The sequence below is a fragment of the Topomyia yanbarensis genome, chromosome 2 (assembly GCF_030247195.1).
Source record: "Topomyia yanbarensis strain Yona2022 chromosome 2, ASM3024719v1, whole genome shotgun sequence".
Lineage (NCBI taxonomy): Eukaryota > Metazoa > Arthropoda > Insecta > Diptera > Culicidae > Topomyia > Topomyia yanbarensis.
Genome location: NC_080671.1, coordinates 114,656,527 through 114,681,757, shown reverse-complemented (window position 1 = coordinate 114,681,757; position 25,231 = coordinate 114,656,527). Strand labels below are relative to the sequence as shown.

At 37.0% G+C, this 25,231-nt stretch overlaps 2 protein-coding genes across 2 annotated transcripts in view; one reads left to right on the top strand and one right to left on the bottom strand.

The window, feature by feature from the left end:
- Positions 1-4,211: 4,211 nt before the first annotated feature.
- The window catches only part of LOC131679250 (uncharacterized), a 51,612-nt gene continuing 30,592 nt past the window's right edge, over positions 4,212-25,231 (top strand). The window contains exons 1-2 of the mRNA XM_058959943.1: positions 4,212-4,359; positions 4,554-4,736. Of these exons, the coding sequence (XP_058815926.1) occupies positions 4,311-4,359; positions 4,554-4,736 (232 nt within the window). The 5' untranslated portion in view covers positions 4,212-4,310. The remainder of the gene's footprint in view (positions 4,360-4,553; positions 4,737-25,231) is intronic.
- LOC131679249 (uncharacterized) lies at positions 20,717-23,279 on the bottom strand. The gene is made up of 3 exons (XM_058959942.1): positions 23,113-23,279; positions 21,363-22,939; positions 20,717-21,294 (listed from the first exon to the last, which is right to left on the bottom strand). The coding sequence occupies exons 2-3, from the start codon at positions 22,935-22,937 to the stop codon at positions 20,815-20,817; spliced, it is 2,055 nt and encodes a 684-aa protein (XP_058815925.1). The 5' UTR covers positions 22,938-22,939; positions 23,113-23,279; the 3' UTR covers positions 20,717-20,814.

Below are 25,231 nucleotides of genomic sequence, written 5' to 3'. Positions count from 1 at the left end.
TTTTTGTCCTGTGTTACAGATTTACAGATTTTTTTTCGAACAATACAGATTTAAATGGTTCAATTCTAGTCCCTAGTATCCACGCCTCAATAGAATCAGGAGATTGGAGAATAAATATAACGATTTAATGACATACTGGAAACCGTGCCTGAAGTTCACGAGAAGAAAGAAATATCTTCACAAACCTAAGCATTTCGGCGAAAACATTGAACACAATTTTAAAACATATGACTTCGGATCTGTTTTCTTAAGGGGTTACATTCCTTATTGGGCGAAAAATGTCAAGAAAGTGTGAAGACATGAAGCATTGATTTCATTACATCAAACTTATAGTAGTACTTTTTTCAGTGAAATAAACAAGCATAAGTTTATAAAAATATATTAATAATTGGCTGAACTATGTTTTTTCCCGAAAACCTTTTTAATTTAAGAGGTTTGCGATGATCACGATTGAAGACCAATAGATCAACTAAAATCCCAAACTGAAAAAATTCCATTAGTATGCTCGTACCTTAACCACAGACTAACAGACATAACACTCAAAAACAAAGCTTCGCCCGCTTTAACGGTCATTTTAAATATATTTGTAGTTGGGACTGTGGCCACATTTGAAATTATGGCGCCACTGACATATGAACAAGCATATGGGGGATAGACCACTAGTGAAAAATTGTTCCCAAACCTGGGGGGTAACCCACCAGTAAATGAGTGATTGGGACTGCGAATAAAAGGTGAAGCTAGTGTTCTGGGAAAACCAGCCCGGGGACAACTTGACAGCTCCCATATATTGAACTCATAAGCAAATTTTGTGGTGATTTGGTGATGTCATGGCGGCTGAAATGGAGCAAAATTTGAAAAAGGTGCATCCCATTTATTATTTGCCATATATGAAAAAAATAAACAATTTATGCATTTCTATCATCAAATGTCCTCATTCTACCATACCCAAACAGAAACATAGATTCCATTTTGAATTTTAAAAATCCAAATTAAAATAAATCGCTTCTCGGGAATACAAGAAGATGAATTTCAAAATCAAGCCACTTCCACTTATATTGGATTTTTCCGAAAATCTTCCAGATCGAATCAACATCTTCCCAGGCATGAAATCACCGGGAGATGCCTTTCCATTAGGTTTCTATCAGACTGGAGCCGAGTAAAATGCCAGAATAATTCTGAATGGTTCCGTACCAAAACCATCGCAATATCTTCCGGAAACAATTATTGCAAAAGTCGAACAAAACTCTGACAGGAGTCAAACCAAATTGAACATTCCTGGCAGCATTCTTGCTGAAACCGAGTACTACCGCTTTGCTGCCAGTATTCTGATAAAAGCGCACACATTCTATTCAAAACCAATTTTGCTAAATGTGTAGAAAATCCTACATATATTGTTTATTTTCCCGATCAAAATACTAGAATTCTTGACGTTCTTAATGAACTTGAACCAAGATGTCACAGATTCACGAATTGCTTGGTGATTTATTTTCATTGGCCAAAAGGTTTTTATAGATATTTCTCGAGAAAAAAGCACCAAAGATTTACCGATTACAAACTTCACATAACAAGAAAACAAAAAAAAAAATGGAAGGAAGAGAAGCGGGTGCTAAAAACTACTTCCAGCTAAATTTATAATAAGATTGATGAAACTTTGCTGACGGTTTCCAGTTAGCGATAAATTTATTCTCTAATAATAGTTTTCTTTACCCACATTTTGGAATACGCTTTTTCTAAATGTTGTTCTAGCCGCATTGACGGCGTTCATAACACACGTAACGAAACAAGCTTTTCGCTTGAAACGTTTTCGTTTCGCTGTTCGTGGTACTCGTACAGAGAAGGCATACTAGCGCCACCATCAAATCGGTGGTACATATATGGAACAAGCACTATCTGTCAAGTTGTCCCTGGGTTGGGGAAAACTGTCGGATCGATGTTTTTTGAGGGAATTCCCTCATAGTGTTATGTCTTTTAGTCTGTGCCTTAACGATCAGTTGAATAAATGATAATTTTTTCTGCCTTCGGGAACACTGTTCTAAGCTCTAAAAATTGTATTTAAATATTCTCATACAGGGTGTTTGGTTCATGGTTAAGAACCTCTCGGGGGGTGATAGACTGTCATATTTGGAGAAAAAAATTGTTCTACACATACCATCAAATTTCAACCTTTTTATTTGACACTTTGTCTATATCTCTTTTCATATTGCTGCTATTTAATAGTTAACACAGCATGACCTCGCAACAGTGGGTTCGAAATCGTTATTTTTGCATATTAAACGATGTGATAAAAATGATTTTGCGTCGAAACCAAAAGAGATACTTGAATGGAGTCAAAGAAGGAACTGTAGAACTTGCTGAGATACATTATTTTCATGTAATAATGGTGATGTTTATTATTTACTATTTTAAGAAAATTATCGAAAATGTGTAATAATAGCACTAACTTTAAACTAATTTACTTCTAAAAGAATACTAAATTCACTTAACTGAAAGGTATTAATGCATTTTTCTCTGTAAAATTTTCCTGGCTTTCGAATAAAAAGAAAAAAGTACAATAAGTGCCATACTTTTTGAATTAGAGCTGGTATTAGTGAAAATGAGATAAAAATATCCAAGTTTAATAACCCAAACTCATGAAAATAAGAAAAGGTAAGTGTATCATGTCAAAGAGCGAATTATGCAGCTCTTCAAGACTAACAATCTGGATTATTAAAATGATGAGGTTAACTATTAGGATTTTCAAGAAATGAACGAAAAATCGATTAAAATTGTTTAATTTTCAATAAATTACTTTGAAAAGGCTACTTAAACTCTTTAGCTGAAACATGGGAGGGCATCACTCAATGGGAAATTTTCTCACCTTCCCAGTGGACTTAAATATTTGAAACTCTCACCTTCCCAGTGGACCTAAAACATTTTAAGACAAATAAGTTTTTAACAAAAAAAGTTCAATAACTTTGTAATGGTTGAGATTTGATGGTATGTGTAGAATTTTTTATTCTCCAAACATGATAGTCAATCACCCCTCGAGAGGTTCTTTACCATGAACCAAACCCCCGGTATACAAAACAAAAAATTATTTATAAAAAAGGAATTGTTAAGGTACGAGAAAAAATAATTGCGATGAATTGAAAAAAAAAATTGAAGAAAATCGGTTGAGTGGTTTTTCAGCAATCGTGATCACGGAAAAACCATTTTTGGAAAAACGATATTTCGAGAAAATCGAGTTTAAAATTTCAAGTTACCACTGCTCTCGGTAGACGAAGCGCGCTTGGAAGCGCTGTAACTTTCGATCTTGGTATGTCTCGGACCTCTATAGAAATTTGGGAAAATATTCTCAAAGAGTTGTACTTTCAGATTAAGTAATAAAAAAATCGATTTTAACATTTTAACATGAAAATGTGACTATTTGAAAATTCATGGTACTTCAGTCACGATTCCCGAGAAAAATGCAACAGAAGTCCGAACCAAAGAGAATAGTGAAAGAGACGAAGAGTGAAAATCAGTCAAAACGGCAACACTCCCTTTATGATGATTTCAACACTAGAATTTTAGCAACCGCTTCTACAGGCAGCACTTTAAATGACTCCTATTATATTTTGAAAACAAACCGTATGTCGATCGATGGATTTGTTTATCAAACGATGTGCATTTCGAAACAAAGAGATGAAATAATTCTAAAGCTTATTTTTACTCATACATATACTCTAGAATGCACCTTACAATCACGATTGAGCTAAATTCTGACGAAAATTCAAATTTCTTTTTTGATAGAAGTACAATACTTATCTCCTCCAACTCAGGCATGAGTAATGTTTATTTACATTGCACGATTGGTCTGCTCAATAAGGTATTTTTGGCTTCACACTATTCGTCTCTTTCCCTATTCTCTTTGGTCCGAACAGCCTGCAATCCATTGTGGGCTGAATTGACGTACACATTGACTTATTTGACGTCTAGGACACCAACACAGTTGCAATGTGTATAGACAACATACATATAAAGCTATGTTTTCAATTCGCCATCTGATTTAACCTCATTTGGCAAAAAAACTACCCGATTTAACCTCAATCTCGCACTAACACAACTCCACATAGATTAGTCAATAACAACTGTTGTTTTGACGCTGTCGCAGTCTGCCGCTTTATGGTATGTGGTGATGACGTAAACTTGCTATAATCTCAACTGACAGATCACTTCGCAGTTTGATCACAAACATTCATGGCATAGCATTGTCTTACCTGACGCAGTCTATCTAGAATTTTAGTCAACCTTTTAAACCTCTCGTATTTTCAACAATTTGAACATCCGAAATGCATCAATCAATTTTGGTTCTCATCCTTACGGCATTGTTCAGTTCAGGTGGGTGGACTACAATGGTGAAAAGTGGTTACAAATAAGCTATACAGTACGTTCTGGCATTGACACAAGGAAACAGGTAGCACCTATTAACAACTGCCTGGACGGGTGCCACTCCCATTAGAGTTTGTTTTGAGTTTCCTAGTTTATAATCTTGTCTGAGTTCACTCTCATGAGCTAATTGTTTTTTTAATTAGCCTTTGCTGTACGCTGCTTTCAATGCTCCTCGCAGACAGACCCGAAGGGGGCGGATAACTGCGGTGCCTATAAGAAGTTTAACCGGACACAAAACATTCCAATCGAGTGCAACAGCGACGAATCGCACATGCCAGGATCGTTCTGCATGAAGGTGGTCCAGCAGGGTGCCCGAGGATTTATTTGTAAGTACCTAATGGTTCATGGTGGTGGTGGATCAAGACCCGTAGAGTAGTGTAATTTTATTACTCCTATTAGAACAAAGCTCTAAACCAATCCAGTTGGGTTCTAATAAAATTTGTAGGTTTGTGAGAATCCGGCCGGATTGGATATCTAATAGGAGCTCAGCTTTGTTTAACAGCTGTTTTATTCCGAAACAAATTGGAACCTTACAAATGTTTTGGGATTGTTGCACGATCAATAATCATTCACAATTCAAATGGTTGAAACTTTTAATGCTGTGTTTTTACAAGAAATACCAATTCACAGTTGTCATCCGATTTGGTGTTTGATCACTCATAAAAAATAAACGTTATGCCTAATGATTTTACACATAGAGTTTTGCAATCAACGGAGGCATATAGACACTATTTGCTGGCACATAAACCTAATGTGTGTATTTACAAGAAATATTAATCTTACATTCATATTTCATAACTTTAAGGCACATAAAACCTGATTATATAACAATATACACATATAACTTATGTTTGTGCATACATAGTTTATACAGTTGACACATAGAAGGTATGTGTGCGCGTGATAACATTAGCATTTCTTCTTCATATGGATTTTAAGTGGTTTGAAGCAAATAGAATTAATGTTTAGATTTTTTCAGTGATTGCTTATTTATTTTGATTTTCTGAGGCTTGATCATTAGAAGCACGATATTTAAATTTTCTTGGTATTATTTTATGGGCAAGGATGGGATGTATAATCCTTTTAAGGCTTTATTTCACGAAATTCTGTATTGTCAAAGGGCAACAATTGGCATTTACGGGTTCCACTAAAGCAACAAATTTATTTTTTGCTTTGCTTAAAATTTCGACTAAGTACAATATATAGTTTAAACTTATTAATAGCACTAAAATGCTTATATTATAATATAGTCGTCGGTTTACAGTAGTTTGCATAAGATGTAAAAAAAAGATTTATTGCTCAAACGTGTGATATTTGACAGAAAATCAATTTCAACCTACTATAAGAATAAGATTTCAGTTTCAACTAATGGTATAAAGACCCTCCCCTAGGTTGACGGGTTTGACGGTATTGCAAACATCATCAAGCATATTTCAGCATCAGTTTTAAAGAAGCTCTGACAGACAACTGCTTTAAGATGGTTATTGCATTAAGCCTCGATAGTGGTGCATCGAGGAGACCGAGGGGGCTTATGGGCCTTTTTTATACTTTCTTTTTTGCATACTCTTCACCATCCCAAATTAACAGTCCGCCAAGAGCCTGTGCACACTGGCGTGGCTGGTTGGCGGGTCACTGTGGATTGACTTTTTCTGTGGGCTGTGTTTGCAGACAGCTTAATGGCAGTCTTTGTGAGCATGAATATGCCTAATTACGCACCAAGGATAAAAATTAGTTTAAAACCGCTTTATGTTTGAAGGGCAGAAAACCTAACTATAGTTTTCTAATTAAACTCTTTGCTCCCCTGTCATAAAAAATCATTCTGCATCTGCCCATAAGTGTTTATCAATTTAGTATCTGGTTACAAATCCTTTATTTTTGATAACCGCAGCCCATATGGCTCTCATAGAATGGCCAAACTTGTTTACCTCAGGCATATTCCCTACACCTTTAAGCAGACCAAAATAATTTTTACACCGTCCTGTTTGACTACCATTGCGGTATACTGCCCATAAAAGCATAAGAGTCCCATATGTATTTTTGTCGAAAATGAGTAATCTGTTGGATTGTATTCTCTATCATCACTAAATAACAATTCACAAGTAAAATCATATGGTTTGTATAGAAAATATCAAAAAAATACCAAAACATGTTTGTCCCATGTATAAGTCTCAATGAAAATGTAAATCTTGAACAGCATTTTTCTTGGATTGCTGTTTTTCAATATGGGATTCTTATGTCTTTATGGGCAGTATACTGAGGGTTATATTCAGTATGTGGGGTCGTTTTAGACATTGTCCACCGAACCACGAGCCGATGAAAACGATTTTACTTCAATCAGTTCCCAGAATATGTCGCAATAATTCTTTTGATCAGCTTACGACAAACCAAAATTATTCGATTTTTAATGCTATTTACTTATAGAGTATCCCCGAACTTCTTTCTGATATGCTAGCTTCTAACAATCGGCATCTAGGAGTAGATATACTTATTGTTCTTGTTCAATTTTCCAAGCTGTAATGAAATAATCCTGCTATCCTAGCCCATACTATCATTTAATTCTCCTTAGTAGTAGATGCTAGTTTAATTCCTCTCAAATCAGATTTATCTGTCCAGTTTAAGACATTTGAAATCATTTTCACTGAACAGCCAACGATTTGTCTTTTTCCATTTAAATTATTTCTTATTAAATTATTATTATCTCATCAGAATCCGACACACGACTGCTAAACGCGATGTTCCGTTTGAGCAATCTTCTAAATTCCCTAAGGAGACATATTGTTTTAAAACCACTGTATGCTTGAAGGGAAAACAACTGAACTATAAATCAAGAACTTGGCGTTTTGACATCGTCTCTTTAGAACCATAGCATTTGACAAAGGCGCTGGATTTTGTTTCGGGAGGGGCTTAAAACTTTTTGCTTAAATGTGTTAATTCTGGTGGCTTGAGATAGTTACTGGAAACTGAATGTAATTTTGAAAAGTTCTTAATGAAATTAGTTCCAAAACTAAGGCAATAGACGATATGTTATCTGATACAAAAAGGCTATAGTAAATCGACGAATTATTGCTTTTGGATTTGATTCTTATTATAAATATACAAGTAATAAATTGGGTGCCCCTAACTTGGAGTCAAAGAATTGAAGCTTTCCAGCGCAGATTGCAACAATATACGTTACGTCAATTGCCTTGGAACGATCCGCAGAACCTGCCACCATACGAAGACCGTTGTCGATTATTAGGACTTCGCACTTTAGAAGATCGTAGACACTCATCACAAAACTACCTTCGTGTCTAAGCTTCTTTTGGCTAAATATGATGTTCCCGATCTCTTATCGCAAATTAACCTCTACGCACCAACTCGTGTCCTCCGTCCTCGAACAGTGCTGCAGACTGAAATGCGCAACACTAATTTCGCTGCCAACAGACCGACATTAGAGATGCGACGATTTGTATTCGACTTAGGGCCGATTTCTTCACCCTCGCTTAACTTTTAAACCAGGTTCACAAATACGTTTAAACCTGGCTTAAGTGATAAGCGAGGGTGAAGAAAACGGCCAGCAGTCATTAGTTCTACGCGCTCATTGAAAATAACTCAAAAATGTGACCACCCAATACCATAAGAAGTGCACATATTCAAAAATTGAGTTTTCCTTGCTTAGTCAGAAATATGAAATTTAACCTCTCCGCATTTTTAATAATAGTAACAAACGCCTTAATCAGTATTTAAAATTCCACTTACCTGTATCTCTAATCGTTAATACGATGCATATAAATCTATTCCGAGGCCCTTTCTCCACTTTCCTGTAATTAGGATCTCGTGCTAATATATTTACAAAATAATAAAGTATGTTATTTAAAAAAAAACACTTCCACAAACTTACTTTTTAGTTTTCCGTCTCCTCGTCGATTCTTTTGCTGTTGAATCAACATTTGAATCAATTTTCAATTTTTTGTTTGCGGGCTGTACCACTTCGTGTACCAGTAACATTTCTTTCACTTAAATGGTTGATAATTTAATGGGTACTCAAGAGTTGAGTCAATTCTATTCAAACCGATACTTATTTTTTTGACAGTTTGCCTCGGTTTTTTGAAATTGACTAATGAGAACTCATATTTTGAGTAGTTTTGAATCAGCGTGTATACAGTTTCGTATTCGTTTGTTGCCACTTTAGGTCATTTCTTTTTAGTTTAGTTTATTAAGACGCAGTGTCAGTTGGATTTCAATTATTTAAAAACAAATACAAGAGAATGTCGAAATTCGCTACAAATCTTCTGATCAGACAGGCGATTTGTCCCTCCCCTAGGTTGACGGGTTTGACGGTATTGCAAACATCATCAAGCAACACTTGGCAGACAACTGCTTTAAGATGGTTATTGCATTACGCCTAGATAGTTGTGCATCGAGGAGACCGAGAGGGCTTATGGGCCTTTTTATGTTTTGTGTATCTTTTCATACTCCGCACCAGCCCAAAATAACAGTCAGCCAAGAACCTGTGCACATTAGCGAGGCAGGCTGGTGGATCGCCGTGGATTGGCCTTTTCTGTTGGCTGTTTTTGCAAACATTATTCAACTGCTTGATGGTAGTGTTTGTGGGCACAACTCGCAGTGGGGGTCATTACATTTCGATTTATTGGCCAGTTCATCGCGCACGGGTCAATAAAATAAATAAAGAAATGTAGAAGTAGAAACCTATTAGTTAGTTTTTAGTACTAGTGTGCAATGGTTATGTGCTAGCCGTTTGTCTATCTGTGTGTGTTCGTCTGAGAATTTGTGACAGCTGGATCAGGGAATGGATGTAGAACTGGCGCATATGATAGAATAGTTGGTAAATCCAGTGTTCAATGTGTACATTTGTTTCTATTCATTCGGGAAGATTGGATCGGTTAATTAAGGTACAATTAGTTTACTGACGTACGTGATTCATCCATTCCCGGCCAGCATAGCATGATGAAATCCTGTTTTTGTTGTAGTTCAATTAGTTTGCTTTTCCACTACTGATGTATACCAAAAATAATATCGGCCAATTTTTACACTTCTAGTTAATCTCTTTGCATCTTATTTTTTTATTCGGCTTGTTAAGAACCATTTTCCCAACAAAAATTAGGAGCTGAACTATAAGACTACTTGTTGATTAAAAGCAGATTAAAGGCTATTTAAGCTGAATAATGCTTTCGCTGAACTATTTAAACATTAACAGTTTATTCAGCCTATTTAATCTCCAGTATTCGCCACTTCAAACTAGGCTGAACTATACTACTAACAAATGTTGCAGCGACAGCATTAATGCTTTTATTCAATCATCTTAATTAGACTGAATTACGAGTTCAATAAATGATGCTGTTACCAACAGGCATGGGAAAAATCATTTCACGAAACGATCAATTTGAAATCATTCACCAACATGCTCTTACTGTGAAACCCGATCTCGGCAACCCTTCTTGTGCAGAGTTACGCGTTCGTGCGAAAGCGAGAAGCAAAACACAGAACTGAAAAAAAGTGACAGCGCCCGGCTATAATTCATTCTCCATCGCATACGTAGTGTTTTGAATGAAAGCAGAAAGGATCGCAAATGAATGCATTCTTTCATTCACAAAGATTCATTTCAAAACATTCACCGGATCGTTCTAATAAAAAAAACTTGTCGTTCTTGTTTATAGACCTATGAAATTTTCACTTGGTGATCTCTTATTGTTGAGTAAGTAGTTTGCAATGTGCTGGTGGAAAAAAAATAACTTAAAACGATTCCGTGCATATCAAAATATCAATTTCAAGTGGATTGTAGTGCAATCTACTTCTCAACATTGATTATAGTGTACATTTGCGCTATAAAGCTGATCTAACCCAACTAGAGAATACAATGTCACATTTATTTGTGAACTAAAAGTTGATTCACTTGTGAATGTTTACAGTATAATCTTCCGACTCAATCCGCGAATGAAGAACACGATCTTCTTCATTCAACATAGTACGTGTCATTCTTTTACTTGGCTCACATCTTCGAAAGTTCATGTCTACCTACGTTCAATTGTGTTCTTTTGGAGAGTTTTAGTCGGATCGTGAATGAACGACTGGCTGCTGTCAAAGCAATGAGCGGATTCGCCAAGAATCATGCGAATGAATGATAATTCCCATCCCTGGTTACCAATACTATTACCTTTAATCCTTAAGCTGCACAACATGTCTTCAAAAGGTTGATTCTAGGTAGAATTTGCTCTTATACCACCTTCGACTTTTTGCTGAATTATGTGTTTAACAAAGGTAATTGTACCTACTCCAAAAATTGACACGATTAGCGAACCATGACGAATGGTAACCGACCTGGGTTCGAGTTCCAATACACGCACATTATTTTTTTTACTTTTAAGTGAAATACTTCTCACTTAGAACCCTTTTCTTATTCTATTTGTTGCTTCAACGGTTTGCTCTAGTAACATTTATCCAGTGTTTTTTTACAATTTCATGCAGTTAATTTGCAATTTCAATTTCGGCCTGAAAAAATGTCTGCTAACAAAACGAAGCTATCAAGTTGGTTCGATGCATTAGTAAACCTAAAAAATAATTCATACCAAGGACTTGCATATACATACACACTTAGTTGAACCCAGCCAATCCCCGCACAGTCGTGTAATAAGTAATGTTTTATACTGATATCTCGGAAAATTCTCGATTTTTCGAGACAAAAAGATCGATTATAAGAAACAAAAAGATCAAAAAAATCTCGATTCAATGACAATTTTGGAACAAAAATCGATTTTATTAGATCAATTTGTTTAAGTTAACAACATCGATTTGGAAAAATTCGTTTTTACATCACCCATTCCTATTTCGAAGTAAGTGCCTATCTGTGGACTATAAACACAGACTAACAGACATAACACTCAAAAACAAAACTTCGTTCGCTATAACGGTCATTTCAAATATATTTGTAGTTGGGACTGTGGCCACATTTGAAACTATGGCGCCACTGACATATGAACAAGCATATGGGGGATAGACCACTAGTGAAATTTTTTTCCCTAACCTGAGGGTTAACCCACTAGTAAATGAGTGTTTGGGACCGTGAATAAAAGGTGGAGCTAGTGTTCTGGGAAAATTGTCGAATCGATGTTTTTTGAGGGAATTTCTTCATAGTGTTATGTCTGTTAGTCTGTGCTATAAAGTCCCTGGAATAACATATGAATTACATTGGCGACAACTGTACTTGTAAATCTTTCAAGCGAGAAAACAGTATATTTTCTAAGTGTAGCAAACGACGGTCTAAATTGATAAGTTTTATCAGTTTTCAATAATATTGCACCATAACGAAGATATATGAAAAAATCATTTTCGGTCGTCAACGTAAACTGTCCCTGGCAGCACTGCTCCATCGGAATCCAATCAGACTAATCGCAATAACTTCAGTTCTAGAGCTGATCCTTGTAACTCTTAATACATGGATGGGTTAATGTAAGAAACAGTGAACATAAAACTTTGAGTTTTTGGATCAAGATATTTTTTTTTGGGATATATTCGAGGACTACTATGTATATAAGGACTTCTATGTATATAAGGTACTCAAGTCATATTTTGTTATCAAAAGTAATACATTTCGCATAATCTGGGATCAATTTAGTAACGATTTCTCGCATATCTGATAGGAAATGGCCGTAAAATCCAACTGTCATAATAAACTTTGCGGAGAAAATTTGAATAAATCGTTTCACGCTAACCACTAATTTGGACAGTAACTGCTGTGGTTTGCGTTCAATTAGAAACGGTGTGTCCCAACATGTCGTCTTGAACGGAATTATAATAGCTGACTTAAACGATCATAACTTTAAGTTATTAACTTACATTATGCGAGGTATGGTCTCTTCTAAAACATAAATGTAAGCAAACTCTTATAACCAAGCAATATCTTCCGATGAATGGTAGTTCCTTCGAACTTATCGGTAAAGGTTACAAACTTGAACCAAAAGCACAGTTTTCTGTTTCTGAAAATTAGGATGCTTGGCATCCCAATTTTCAGGTCAACTAAAATTGTCAACGAAGAAGTTGTAATGAATCCTGTCAAACATTTTCATGCCACCAAACCCAATTATTTTTTTTGGTAATGAAATAAGTGCGAGAAAAATTATTCCCAAATCACTAGCCCTCGTGTAAAACAATCGTGGATATAACTTCGTTAAAATCTTAAACAACTTTTCCGGGTGATTTCAGATCAATTTTTAGTTGTCAACAAACTTGTAGACAATTAAATTTTCTGTCAAATTCTCACTTTTAGTGTTGTTCGAATGTCTAAAGCACCATCTAGGGACAGAAATATGAACTACCTCCAGTAGTAAAACCTATATCGTTACGAGAAAATCTTCAAAAAAAAAGTTGCTCTGGACCCCCCGACGGATTATTTCGATCTTAGTTTCAAATGAAAGAGGAAAGCCCATTCTTTCATATTCCGAAGTTTCTGTGATGCTGAATTTTTGTTGCATAAAATTGTTCTAACAAATATAGCGTGGGTGCCATTGGAATTCTGAGCAGGAATCAATTGTTGAAGGGGTAATGGGAGAAGAGCAATATTGTGTCAAAATCCACTGGAACTCAGATCAGGATATTCATCAACATTTTATACCGGATTTCATTAAAAATAGGAACATGATTCTATCAGCATCTTGAATAAATCATTATCTTCAGCAGAGTTCTATATTGAGAAGGATGCCACCAGACCTAAGAGATGCTTTTCTCTAAAGTCTTGCATCAAAATTCAGAGAGAAAGCGTAGAAATACGGATACGGATTCAATCGAAATTCTGAAATGGATTCCATTGGAATGCTAACAAAACTTCGATCAGAATTCTTGCCATGGAAAAAAATGTTCCCAAAATCGTGAACAAAGTGCCATGAATTCTGGAACAACGTGTTTACGTTACGAAAACAGAACCGTGAACAGAACACATGGTTTTCATAATTATGTTCAATTTCCCTCCAGTAACGCCCGCGTAACGCTTTTGTTAGTGGAAATATTTGTTTTTGTTTTGTGAACTTAAGTCATATTTTCCACCATATCATTACCAAATGGATTTTCTGTACGTGAACTAGTATACAACTTTAAGAACAGTATTCTTAAAACCAAAGGTTGACTTATGATGTTATTCATAGATTTAGGAATATTAGCTCACAAAATCAAAACAGTCTGGATATTGGATGCTTTCTCGTGAACTATTTCAAGAAACTCAGAATATAATTCATGAAGCCACGTGGACTGATTCATGATTCTTAATATATTAGTAACGATCCAAAATCCGTGCTTGATAAATAGTTCTTCATCAATCAAATCAAACCATTAAATATTATTCATGTATTCGCGAACTGGTTCATGATTCTTATTACAATAGCCACGATTTACCATTCTTGATCGTGAAATAGTTCGCGAAATCATAGAATATTATTCATGTATTCATGCACTGAAAATCACGACTTACCATTCGTGCTCGTGAACTAGTTCGGTAAATTATGAAATGTTTTTCGTGTATTCGTGAACTGGTTCATGATTCCTAGTATAATAGTCACGAGATAGCATTCGTGCTCATGAAATAGTCCACGAAATCATCAAATATTATTCATGGGCTCGTGAACTAGTTCATGATTCCTACTACTTGTCTTAGGATCTATCTTGCGTGTTTGTGATATTTAGAAGATATCCCTAATCATTTTCAATTTAATGCAATATGACCATGAAATTTTCATGGGAGCTATTTCACAAAATCTAGAGTATTATTCGTAGAATCATTTTTTGTCGTGACTAACGACTTACCTTTCAATATAGGGGCCCCTTTTCAAAATTTCGGAAGAAAAATGATGTAAGATTTTGAACGCTTATATCTTTTGTTGTACTGAATGGATTTAATCAATTTCTTCGGCATTTTGTCGAAAATATTTGTACCAATGTTGTATTAAATTTTGGAATATGTAGGATATTCATTATCAACGGAAAAATAGTGTTTTGAAAAATCTTTCGAAAACGACTCGGAAAAGTGAAAATTTTCAGCCCATCCCGCACAGAGCCGTCAAAATGGTGCAGCAAATTAACAATAAAATAATGAAAAGTTTATATAAAGGTCGACTACATGTTTGTTCCTATGATTATTCGTATTGGGTTGCTTGACGAGAGCAGTTGGTGGGGGAAAGCCGGGATATTATTTTGGTTAAGCCATTAGAAGTCGGACGGAAAGGAAAGGCTCATGCACGCCACGAGAACGTGCGAGAAAGCGATAGTAGTGCATATTAGCGAAAGCGTTACGTACATTTTGAACCTTATTAACTTTTCTTCTACAAAACGGATTGCCAATCTTGTTTCATAAATCGGAAGGCAAACGTTCAATGCTTGCTACCGATACGTTCTTTGCTATATAAAATTTGTTTAAATAGTTCAAAAACTACTTTAAATGAAATCAACATTAATGATAAAACCTATAAATAGGGGTGTCGCAGCTTTTCTCAAAGCCAGACGTGTGTAAGACGCAGTGCATAACAGACGTGCGTGGTCGTGAGAAGCTGCATCGGACGACCAATCAAATCAGCTACCATCGGAGAGAAGAAGAAAAACGTTGGTGGAGGTGGTGGCGGTGAGAAGTTCAAAAAGCCAAAGGCTAAGAAACGCAATCACTGAAAAGGCGGTAGTAACTGCCACTAAAAATGCCACCAAAACATCGAAGGCTGCAAAGCGTACTCATTCGGTGTGAGCTGCGAAAGGGGAAAGATCGTATGGATGTACGCAGTAAAAACAATCGTCGGCAAGGTTTGAATTGTTTTAAAAGATTCCCGTCTTGTATCAACATAGTTATCCACAAACCGTCCTTATTAGGGCAAAGGCAAAATGGAAAAAGATGGGTTGGTAATGTATATGACATAACAGGGGTGTCGTGACCACACTTCGAAGTTATTTCAAATCTTGCAAAGCATAAATTAACATAATTTCAATGATTGTTCCTTTATGAATGAAATGACAAATTTTCAGGTCAACGCGGCAATAACTTTGCAATTTATAGAACAATTTTATATTTTTAGTTATCATATATTAACTGTCATCTCTTCCAAACAACTTAACCCTCTGCTGCCAACCTCGTGGTTTTGCAGGGTTAAGGAGAATCATTGTAAAATGTCCAATACATGATTTTATGTTGTTACCTCCACTAAAACCACTTCAGAACACTCCCACCTGTCATACATGTACATTGTCTGCATGTTGAAATCATTATATGAAATTATTGACCTGTATTCAACGCGGAGAACTCGGTAATAAAATTGTTTTGCTGAATATACTAACGAACGGGATCCCCAGGAAAATTTCGCTGAGCCCGGTGAATCGAACTTAATGCGCAAAATTTAGCCTTTTTGAAGGAGATACAAGCAGAATTTTAAGAATATGAGCATCGCGGTTATGTCCCGGACATTACCCGCCCCTAGTTTTTCGCTAAGCGTGTTCATTTCTGTACGGAAAAGATTCCGATGGTTGTTTCGAGAGATTTTAACATTGATAGTTCAAAGCAAGAAAATATGAAATTTGTTCATTTCATGAATGAATGTCTCAACGAGCTTAGAATCCAGCGCATCCCCGATCAACGCAGACGCCAACAACAAAGGTTCTTTTCAGAACCACCATAATTATTATAAAGAATAACTTGAAACATTCCCACATATTTCATTGAGTATCATTCGATTTGAATTACAAGTCAAACGAGTAGTCACGACACTCCGGTTATGTCCTAGACATTACCCACCCATCTTTTTTCCATTCACTATTCCATCAAATGACATATATGTCCAGCTGCTAGCGACCAGCAAGAGGCACTAGCAGTAGATATAAGAAAACTATTAGGACCTAGAACATCGTTATTCATTTGATAAGGTTCAGTATGATGTCTCAACAGAAAAAGAAAACTGCGCTGAGCACCAAAAATACATTATAGAGCTACAAATCGTGTTCGTGATATAGTTCATAGAACAAGATCCCGCTTATTAGTTACACATTTATGTTAAAGTTTATATTGTCGCGAAACTCGGAGTACGAAAGCCGATAATAACCAAAAAATAATAGGTCGCGATTAGGTGAACAGAAATTACGAATATTATAATAAAACTGCTGATGTCATGTACATCAGTTACATCAATCCATGTGTGAAAGTCGAAAGTAAACTCTAGAATAAAATATCATGATGCCGTGCCAATAAATTACGATAATCGTGACTAAGATCCTAAAATCAAGAACATAAATCATACTTTTTTTCGAGAGTTGTCCTACTGAAGCTGTAGAGCTAGGTTCTCGGAAGGGCTCCCCGTCAGAATAACATACTACAATTTACAGACGAGACAGGCAATGTCGCCCACTAAAACACTGCATTAGGCCAATTGTAGCGGGCCGTGATTCTGAATGTGATATTCGTTGTACGGTTCAGGTATGTGCGGGCGTAGGGACTCGCGATCGCGTGCACCATCTCGAAGGGACCGAACATTTGTACGTTAACGTGCTCGATCGCGTGTGCGTTTGTATGTCGCGTATGCTAACGTGTATAAATTTCGCGTGTATAAATTCTATTTCATAACCGTGTGCCTTTCGCATATTCTCGTGTGTTCTAGAATGATCGCGCGCGGACCGTGAATCTGATACTTAATTTTTTGTGTACGGTTCAGATTCCAGAAGAAAGTGGGTTCTTACATATCATTAGAATTCCCATTCATGTCGCCGTAGAACGCGTGATCTAGTGGATATGAGCTTTATTTTTTTTTTTGATTGGTCCAACTGAATGTATGGACCTAAATTGCTAGAATGAAGGCTAAAGATTTCCGGACGTGACCGATTCATGATCGCGCGCGTTTGCGGGCTCGCGTTTGAGACCGCGTTTGTAACTTCGTAAGTACTAAAACGTTCACACAGTTGCCGGAGTGTTATCAAGTTTACGCGATCGCGGGCATAGGTGTGCGTAGACGATCGCGAAGGGCTTAAGCGTTCGTATGTTGACGTGTTTGTCGCGTGTGACTTCACGTGTATAAATTCGATTTTGAAACCCTGCGGCCATTCATATATTCGCGGACCGTCATTCTGGTCTTTAGCTTTCGGTGTACGGATCACATTCTGACAGGGAGAGAGTTACCCCATATTACTAGAGTTTCCGGTCATGTCGCCATGGAACGTTTTATCTAGTGGATATGGGAGTTATTTTTCAATTTTATTATTTTTTTTTATTAAATAACAAGGGCCTAGATTGTTGGTACCGAGGATAGAGACTTCCGGACGATCCCGATTCATGATGGCGCGAGCGCGGGAGTTTGTAGGTTGACGCTTGAGATCGTGTTGCTAAGTTTATGAGTGCTGAGATTTTCACCTTATCACCGGGGTGTAATCATGTTTGCGAGTTCGTGGGCGTAGGTTGCTTGGAAAATCACGAGGGGCTCTAACGTTTGTGCGCTGACGTGATTTTGTAACGTGTGTTCTTGAATGATCGCGCGAACCGTGAGTCTGATATTACATTTTCGGTGCGCGGTTAGAATTCTGGCAGAGAGTGGGATCGTTTATATCGATAGGGTTCCCGGTCATGTCGCCATAAGACGTGTTGTCTAATATGTATGGGCGTATTTTCTTAATTGGTCCAGCTGAAGGCATGGACCTAGGCTTCTAGGATCAAGAATAGACTTCCGGACGTGATCGATTCGCAATCGCGTGCGCGAGGGCATTTTTGTGGGTTCCCGCTTGAGACCGCGTTTGAGAATGTGTGAGTGTTAAGACGTTCACTATCACCATCTTTGCTGACCCAGCTGAAGGCGGGTGTAGAATGGCAGTATAGGACTCTAAAAGAAGAAATAAAGGACAATATATGAGAGACGTAATAGATTAGATAGGTATAATATACAGCTGAATTTATGATCATCACATGAAAGACATACATTAGTATTTCAAACTCTACCAATACTTGAATAGCCAACCACCACACATAGCACATCCTTTCTTTTTTATGTTGCTAGCCGTGCATTGAAGAATGCCTAAAACTCTGAACTAGACCCCGTCGAGTCCAGTCCGTCATCTGTCCGTCTCGTCCTGTCGTGTCTGGGGCTTCCAGGTTACATGCATTCATCAGACGAGACTAGCTTATGTCAGCTTAATTGTGCACTGGTTTCGTAGAATCGAGGCGATCATCGAAATGATAGATCCTACGAGTGAATGCACTTGGCCCAGTCACCTGTCGAGCATTTGTATATTTGCGAGTTTGAATGTTTACGTGTGTATGGGAAGTGTTGTGTGTTGAGATATGTGTGTTACCTGTAAATAATAAGTTAATACAAATAATATTTAATGTGTTAAAATAAGATATGTGTAATATGCTACTTGCAGTTTTTGGTCGTTCCTACTTATCTGATTCAATTGAGTATGAGAGTACATCTCAATTCTTCTAAAACCTGGCGACGTCTGATGGTATCGAATAGTCATTGTTGGCAGCAATGTTACCCTTTTTTGATGAATGAACTCGGAGAGGTCATCATAGGAATGTGACGCATGAGACCGAAAATAAATAAAACAAAATGAAATAAAGAGAAGAGTTAGTATTATTATTGAATATTATTTGCACAACACACATGTAACATGCAATAAAACTACTTGGAATCGTCTAAATACCAGAAAATGAGATATATATATATATATATATATATATATATATATATATATATATATATATATATATATATATATATATATATATATATATATATATATATATATATATATATATATATATATATATATATATATATATATATATATATATATATATATATATATATATATATATATATATATATATATATATATATATATATATATATATTTACTATTAACGATAATTGCATTCCGTTAAAAGTTTCTCATGCTATGCTGACCGGGGATGGATGATTGATGTGCGTCGGTAAATTAATCGTATCTTCATTTATCCAATCCGAATGAGTCGAATCGAATGCACGAATTGAACACCGGTAAAAAGTGATCCAAAGAAGGATTACCCACTGTTCTATCATATAAGCCAGTTCTACATCAATTACCTGACCCATATGTCACAAATACTCAGACGAACACATACAAAGACATACACATATACATACGACTAGCACATAACAATTTTACACTAGTACTAAAAACTACAATTATTACAACACAACACAACTAATAGGGTTCAACTGTTATTTTTTTAATGCGCCTGTGCACGTTGACGAGGTCGACCGATAAATCGACACACAATGACTCCCACTGTGAGCCGTGCTCAAAAAGACAGCCGTTAAGCTGTTGAACAATGTCTGCAAACACAGCCCACAGAAAAAGTCAATCCACGGCGACCTGCCAATCGGCCACGCCAGTGTGCACAGGCTCTTAGCTGACTGTTAGTTTGGGCTGGTGCAGAGCATGAAATAACAAAAAACATAAAAAAGACCCATAAGCCCTCTCGGTCTCCTCGATGCACCACTATCGAGGCGTAATGCAATAACCATCTTAAAGCAGGTGTCTGCTCAAATATGCTTCAAGATGTTTGCAATACCGTCAAACCCGTCAACCTAGGAGAGGGAAGAACATAAATCATACTATTCATGTAAAAAATATCAAAAAACGTGACGAAGATCCTGAAATCATGAACATAAATCATTCTACTTGTGACTAAAATATTAAGATAACGCGAATAAAAATTACGAAAATCGTGAATAAGATCCTGAAATTATGAATATAAGGGCCCTATTCTCACAGTCACGTCACTTGGTTACTAGAAGGAAATTTTCTTCTAGTCACCAGGTGACGTGACTGTGAGAATAGGGCCCTAAATCACATTACTAGTGTTTAAAATATCCAAAATCGTGACTAAGATCCTGAATTCATTAACAAAAATCACTCTACTCGTGACTAAAGTAAAAGTATAACGTGAATAAAAATTACGAAAGATTCTGAATTCATGAACTAAAATCACATTACTCGTGATTAAAATATCAAAAATCGTGAATACGATCCTGCATTGATTAACAAAAATCACTCTACTCGTGACCAAAAATAACACGGTAACGTGAATAGAAAGTATGAAAATCATGACAAAGATCCTTAAATCATGAATACAAATCACATTACTCACACAAAAATCGTGACTAGTTTCCTAAAATCATGAGCATGAATACCACGAATAAGAAATTACGAAAATCGTGACTTACCGTCTTTACCTTCCAATTACCTATTTTATTTTCGTTGTGAAGTGTCTTATACTGTGGTTGACATTTTCCAACCTTGTCAGAATAAAAAAAACACATTTCCATTTTATACGTAATTAGTAAACTCTGCTACGCAGAATAGTATATTTACAAAAATTTGTACATTAGACACTGCCATGCATTAGCGCAGTTTTATTTAGGAAGTATATAAACCTTGTCGAAGCGTGGTAACCGCTGCCGGTAGAAGGTCCAAGTTCAGTTTTATGATCATCATATCATGCAGCGTTTGTGGGGACATTCGCAGATGTTGCTGTTCTTTAAGTAATTTGATAGACGTGTAGCATCGGCGCAGGGTGACCTGTGTGGCTGGCGTACCGAGCGCAATCATAGCCAGCTCGTACAGATCGTTGTCCTCAATCCTTCTGGCCTCCCAGTGCTTCAGAATGTCGGTGGCTATGGGCATTCGGGTTTTCGTATTTGCCAGCTGGATCAGCTTCAGTTTGAGGTCAACTTGGGAGTTTTCCATCGTGCTGGTTTCATGTTGACATTCTTCTTCCAGCATGGCCTCGAAGTCATCTACGGGAACGTGATCGTTGATGTCTTCCATTTTGGTGAGTGGTTCCACCGAGTAGTTTTTGATTGACTTCAATAGGTTGAAGATTTTGAGTGCGTAGTCCTGAAAAGAGATGGTAAGAAGGATTTGGTTATATTTTGTTTCGGGCAAAATGATAAGAAAATACTTACAATTGCACGCAGTTTGTCTTCCTTCGGGTAGTAAGGTGAATCCAAGAAGCACCAGCGCTGATCAAAAAGCAATGCAACTTTGAATAGATCATTGTCAAATAATAGTTTCATTTTGTTGTCAATCGCTTGCAATATAGGTGGAACGAAGCGATTTATTGGTGGAAGTTTTTTCACCTTGTACTGAACCAATTTAATCATTTTGTAAACATCGCCCATCGTATAATTGTCATCCTGGAACGATTCAGCAGACTTGTAGATCGGCTCGTAGGCAGCGATAAAGTCCTCAATGAATGACCACTGGGTGCTCAGCAATCGTAGCTCGGGAATTTTTGTTCCCATGTCTTCGTAGAAAATTCGATACTTGTAGACGCTTTCTACCATGCTCCACAGGGATCCCCATCGAGTAACAACATCCAATTTGGGAAGCGGTATGTTTGCGAGTTCAAAAAGTTTCCGGTATTCTGGTTGCCTTGTAGCTCTGACTACCATTCTTATCGCATTCAACGTTTCATTGGTTACACTATTCAGCGATTCTTTTACCACCAGAAATAACGTTTGCATGCCACATCTTGTCATATGGGCATATTTTTCCTCGTCCGGCAGGAATAAATTTTCCAAATTTTGTAGAAGCTCGTCGGTAATTGTATCTTCTTCGACTGTCGTCTTTTCCCACATTTCATCTAAATTGTCTTCATATATATCAAAGTCCTCCTCCGGGCGAGTTTTGTTATTATCTTTTGTTTCGTCTACACTTGGGGTGCTTGATTCCACAACGGTGACGTAGCTGATATTTGTAATTCCTTCTCCGCAACTATCTTCGGTTTTAACTCGAACCATGTCAACTTTTTGAGAATCACATTTCACCATATTCTTTCCGTTGTCTGTGATCCAGGAGTACACATTACACAGGTCAATCTGATAGTTTGCCAGTACGGCATCTATCCGGTTTTTTAGCACATCTGCTGTTTGTGGAACTGTCACGTCCTCCATTGACAGCGTTCGCACAACAAATTCACCATTCTTCAAATAATGAACATTCACTCCCACCAATTTACGTCCCCCGTGGGCGATTGCATCGAATTTTATGCTAAACATAATATTTCTCAAATCCGCTGCGATCAAACTTTTCACTATGTCGGCTACCTCGGTGATCGAGTTTGCAATTGCGATGCTGTCCGAGGGGATGCCCAGATTCGTCGACAGCAGGCCGGTTGTTCTCGCAAAAGCATCACTGTCGAAGAAGGAGAGTGGCGTAGAATTGACGACAACCATTTCAATTAATCCGGTGAAAAAATGGTCCTGATTGACGGACAATGCAATCGCCCTAACTTTTTTCGAAGGCGGATCACTGGCAAATTTCTGCAGCCTTTCCGTTGGCCTTTGATATCCTGTCAGGCCGATTTGATGCGCTATCTTGGGATGACGGTGTGCAATATGCCGCCGCAAGCTGCTCTCCTTGCCCTTCAATTTGCCGTCACAGTTCCCGATGTTACAAACATACATCTTTTCCCGGGGATCAAACTTGAAAAATCGCTCCCTTGCGTTCACGGTGTTTACTCGTCCGGCTCGATTCATGGCTGCAATGGATGGATATATTATTCACTTTTGCCTCGTTCACTCGGTTCCGAGCTCTGGCTGTGTATCGATTGCGAAGGTTTATTTTCAACAAACAGCACGCGGCCGTGTTCAACATCAAACTTTGATGCCGGTGGAACCTTTCGCGTTGCTTTAATAGTGTCAATATTCTTACCTATTTGTTGAAGCGAATTTGTGGGTAAATTAAATGAATGGAATTATTCTGGCGAAGAATGCTGCGCCGTCCGAATCACGCACACACGGGTTACTCACTGGGGCTACGACTTGCTAGTAATGTGGCTCTGTGTAAACTTCAGGTTCAAACGATGAGTACGCACTCGTTCGTTATACTCATATCGATTACACGCACACATATAGCGCGCTCGGGGTAGTTGGTAGAAAAATGTGCTGGGTGCGTCAGTGCAACCAGATGCTTGCCGTTGTGTTGCTCTTCGAGCATGACTTTACTTCATAGTTTGAATTAGGTGAGAAGTGCAGTATGGTTTAATTAGATGGCAGAACTGAAAAAAATATAAACACTTAGCAATTATAATTACACATTTAGTGCTCCGTGCAGAATAAACTCATATGTTGGATTTTTATGTATAGGGTTTTTCGGCATGCAGTCTTTAAAACACTGTGGACAGATTGTTACCTTCTCTCCTACGTTTCGACAATGTATTTTTGTCTTCCTTTGGGATTGCTAAAAAACTATCGTTAAACTACGGATAGTTAGTGAGGATGTTCTTTTTTATTTCTATGCCTGTGGGTCAGTCCTGTGTGTGTTTGGTTTAAACCATCTACTACAGTTAACTTGTTGATTTAATTGGGAGAATTAAAAATGTGGCACATCTCTAGGAGTGGCAGTGCAGCCGATTGGAGAGTGCGGTCTATATAATATTAAAGTAGTATTTAGGTTATTAAATTTTCTGGTGCGGCCTATTGTTAGGCACTATATGCAATTTTTAATTTTCCAATTGCGAAAAACCTCCATTGACTGAGGCTCCTGGAGTTCTGAAGAGAATTGGGTACTGGAGACATTTTTAAACTGATGCAGTTATCTGAAAATTGAAATTCGTTTTAACCTTATTATTTTTTTCCTATTTTATTAACGACTTATAGTGAGTCAATCTTTTTCCTTTTTATATTGTAACGACATATAATTAGCAAGGGACTGGAAGGTGAAGTATTTTTCAAATATTAAGGACCATAGTACTCAAGGGAGAGAAAGGATTTGAAGTAAGAAAGTTTAGAAAAGCGTGGAGTAGGGTCAATGAACAAGCTTAGAGTTTCCCGGCTACTTAACTCTTTGTCTTTTGCAACGCAGGAGTCAGGATCTTTTGGCATTAAATGCGAATCGAAAATGAGTCTGCGGCATGTCCGGACAAGCGTAAAGTCAATTTAATGACTTATGCTGTCGGAAAAAATAACCTTATTAATCAATCTTAATACAAGCCAGATTCGATTATCCGTAGGGTGCAGAAAAATTTCGCTTCGGACAATCGAATCATCCGCATAATCGAATCAAAACAATTTTTTTTTTCTTCATGAAATATATTTGTTATATGTTGAAAAACAGTATCTAAAGTACATACATCAATGTTTGACTTATGGTACATGCATTAATGTTTGACTCATGGACGAATATCGATCACTATATTCTATAAAGTGAAAGTAAGACATGTAATAAGTTATTTAACCAACTTATTTTATTTTAAAGTATTGTGTTCGATTATTTTGGATTAATATACTTATATGTTTGGTCTGATAATCAAAACGCATAAAACTAAATTCTCTGTGTGAAATTTCAGTCAACTTAATACAGTCATGATTCGCTGGTTGGACCACAGCCTTGTCCAACTAACGAATTTGATTCGCTAGTTGGACCGACTGACAAATGTCAAAAACTCTTCAAAGAAGATGTTGGCAGTGTAAATGAATCTATTCACATCTCTAAATATTGTCAGATTGCTTGTCAAAGTTAATTTGACATGAGATTTTGGCGTTCAGATGCTTTTTAGTTGGACAATAGTCCAACTAGCGGAGGTCCAACTAAAAAGCGGTCCAGTTAAAAAATGTCCAACTAGCAAATCACGATTGTGCTGGTTTTGGTTAATTCAGACAGAAATAACCACTGAGTTTGCGATTACGCACCAATAGTTTGTATACAACAACAAAACTTTGGGAATCATCTAAGAGAAGCAACACGCTAGATTCCACTGAGAAGCCCAAAAATTTGTTTCAAAACCATCCAACACAAGTCCAACCTGCTGAACGGTCTGCTGAGCATCGCC

Excerpts from the sequence above, each read along its gene's own strand:
- LOC131679249 (XM_058959942.1), bottom strand. The coding sequence starts at position 22,937 with ATGAATCGAGCCGGACGAGTAAACACCGTGAACGCAAGGGAGCGATTT. Across the intron at positions 21,295-21,362 it reads AAGACAAACTGCGTGCAATT|GACTACGCACTCAAAATCTT; the intron begins GTAAGTATTTTC and ends ATCTCTTTTCAG.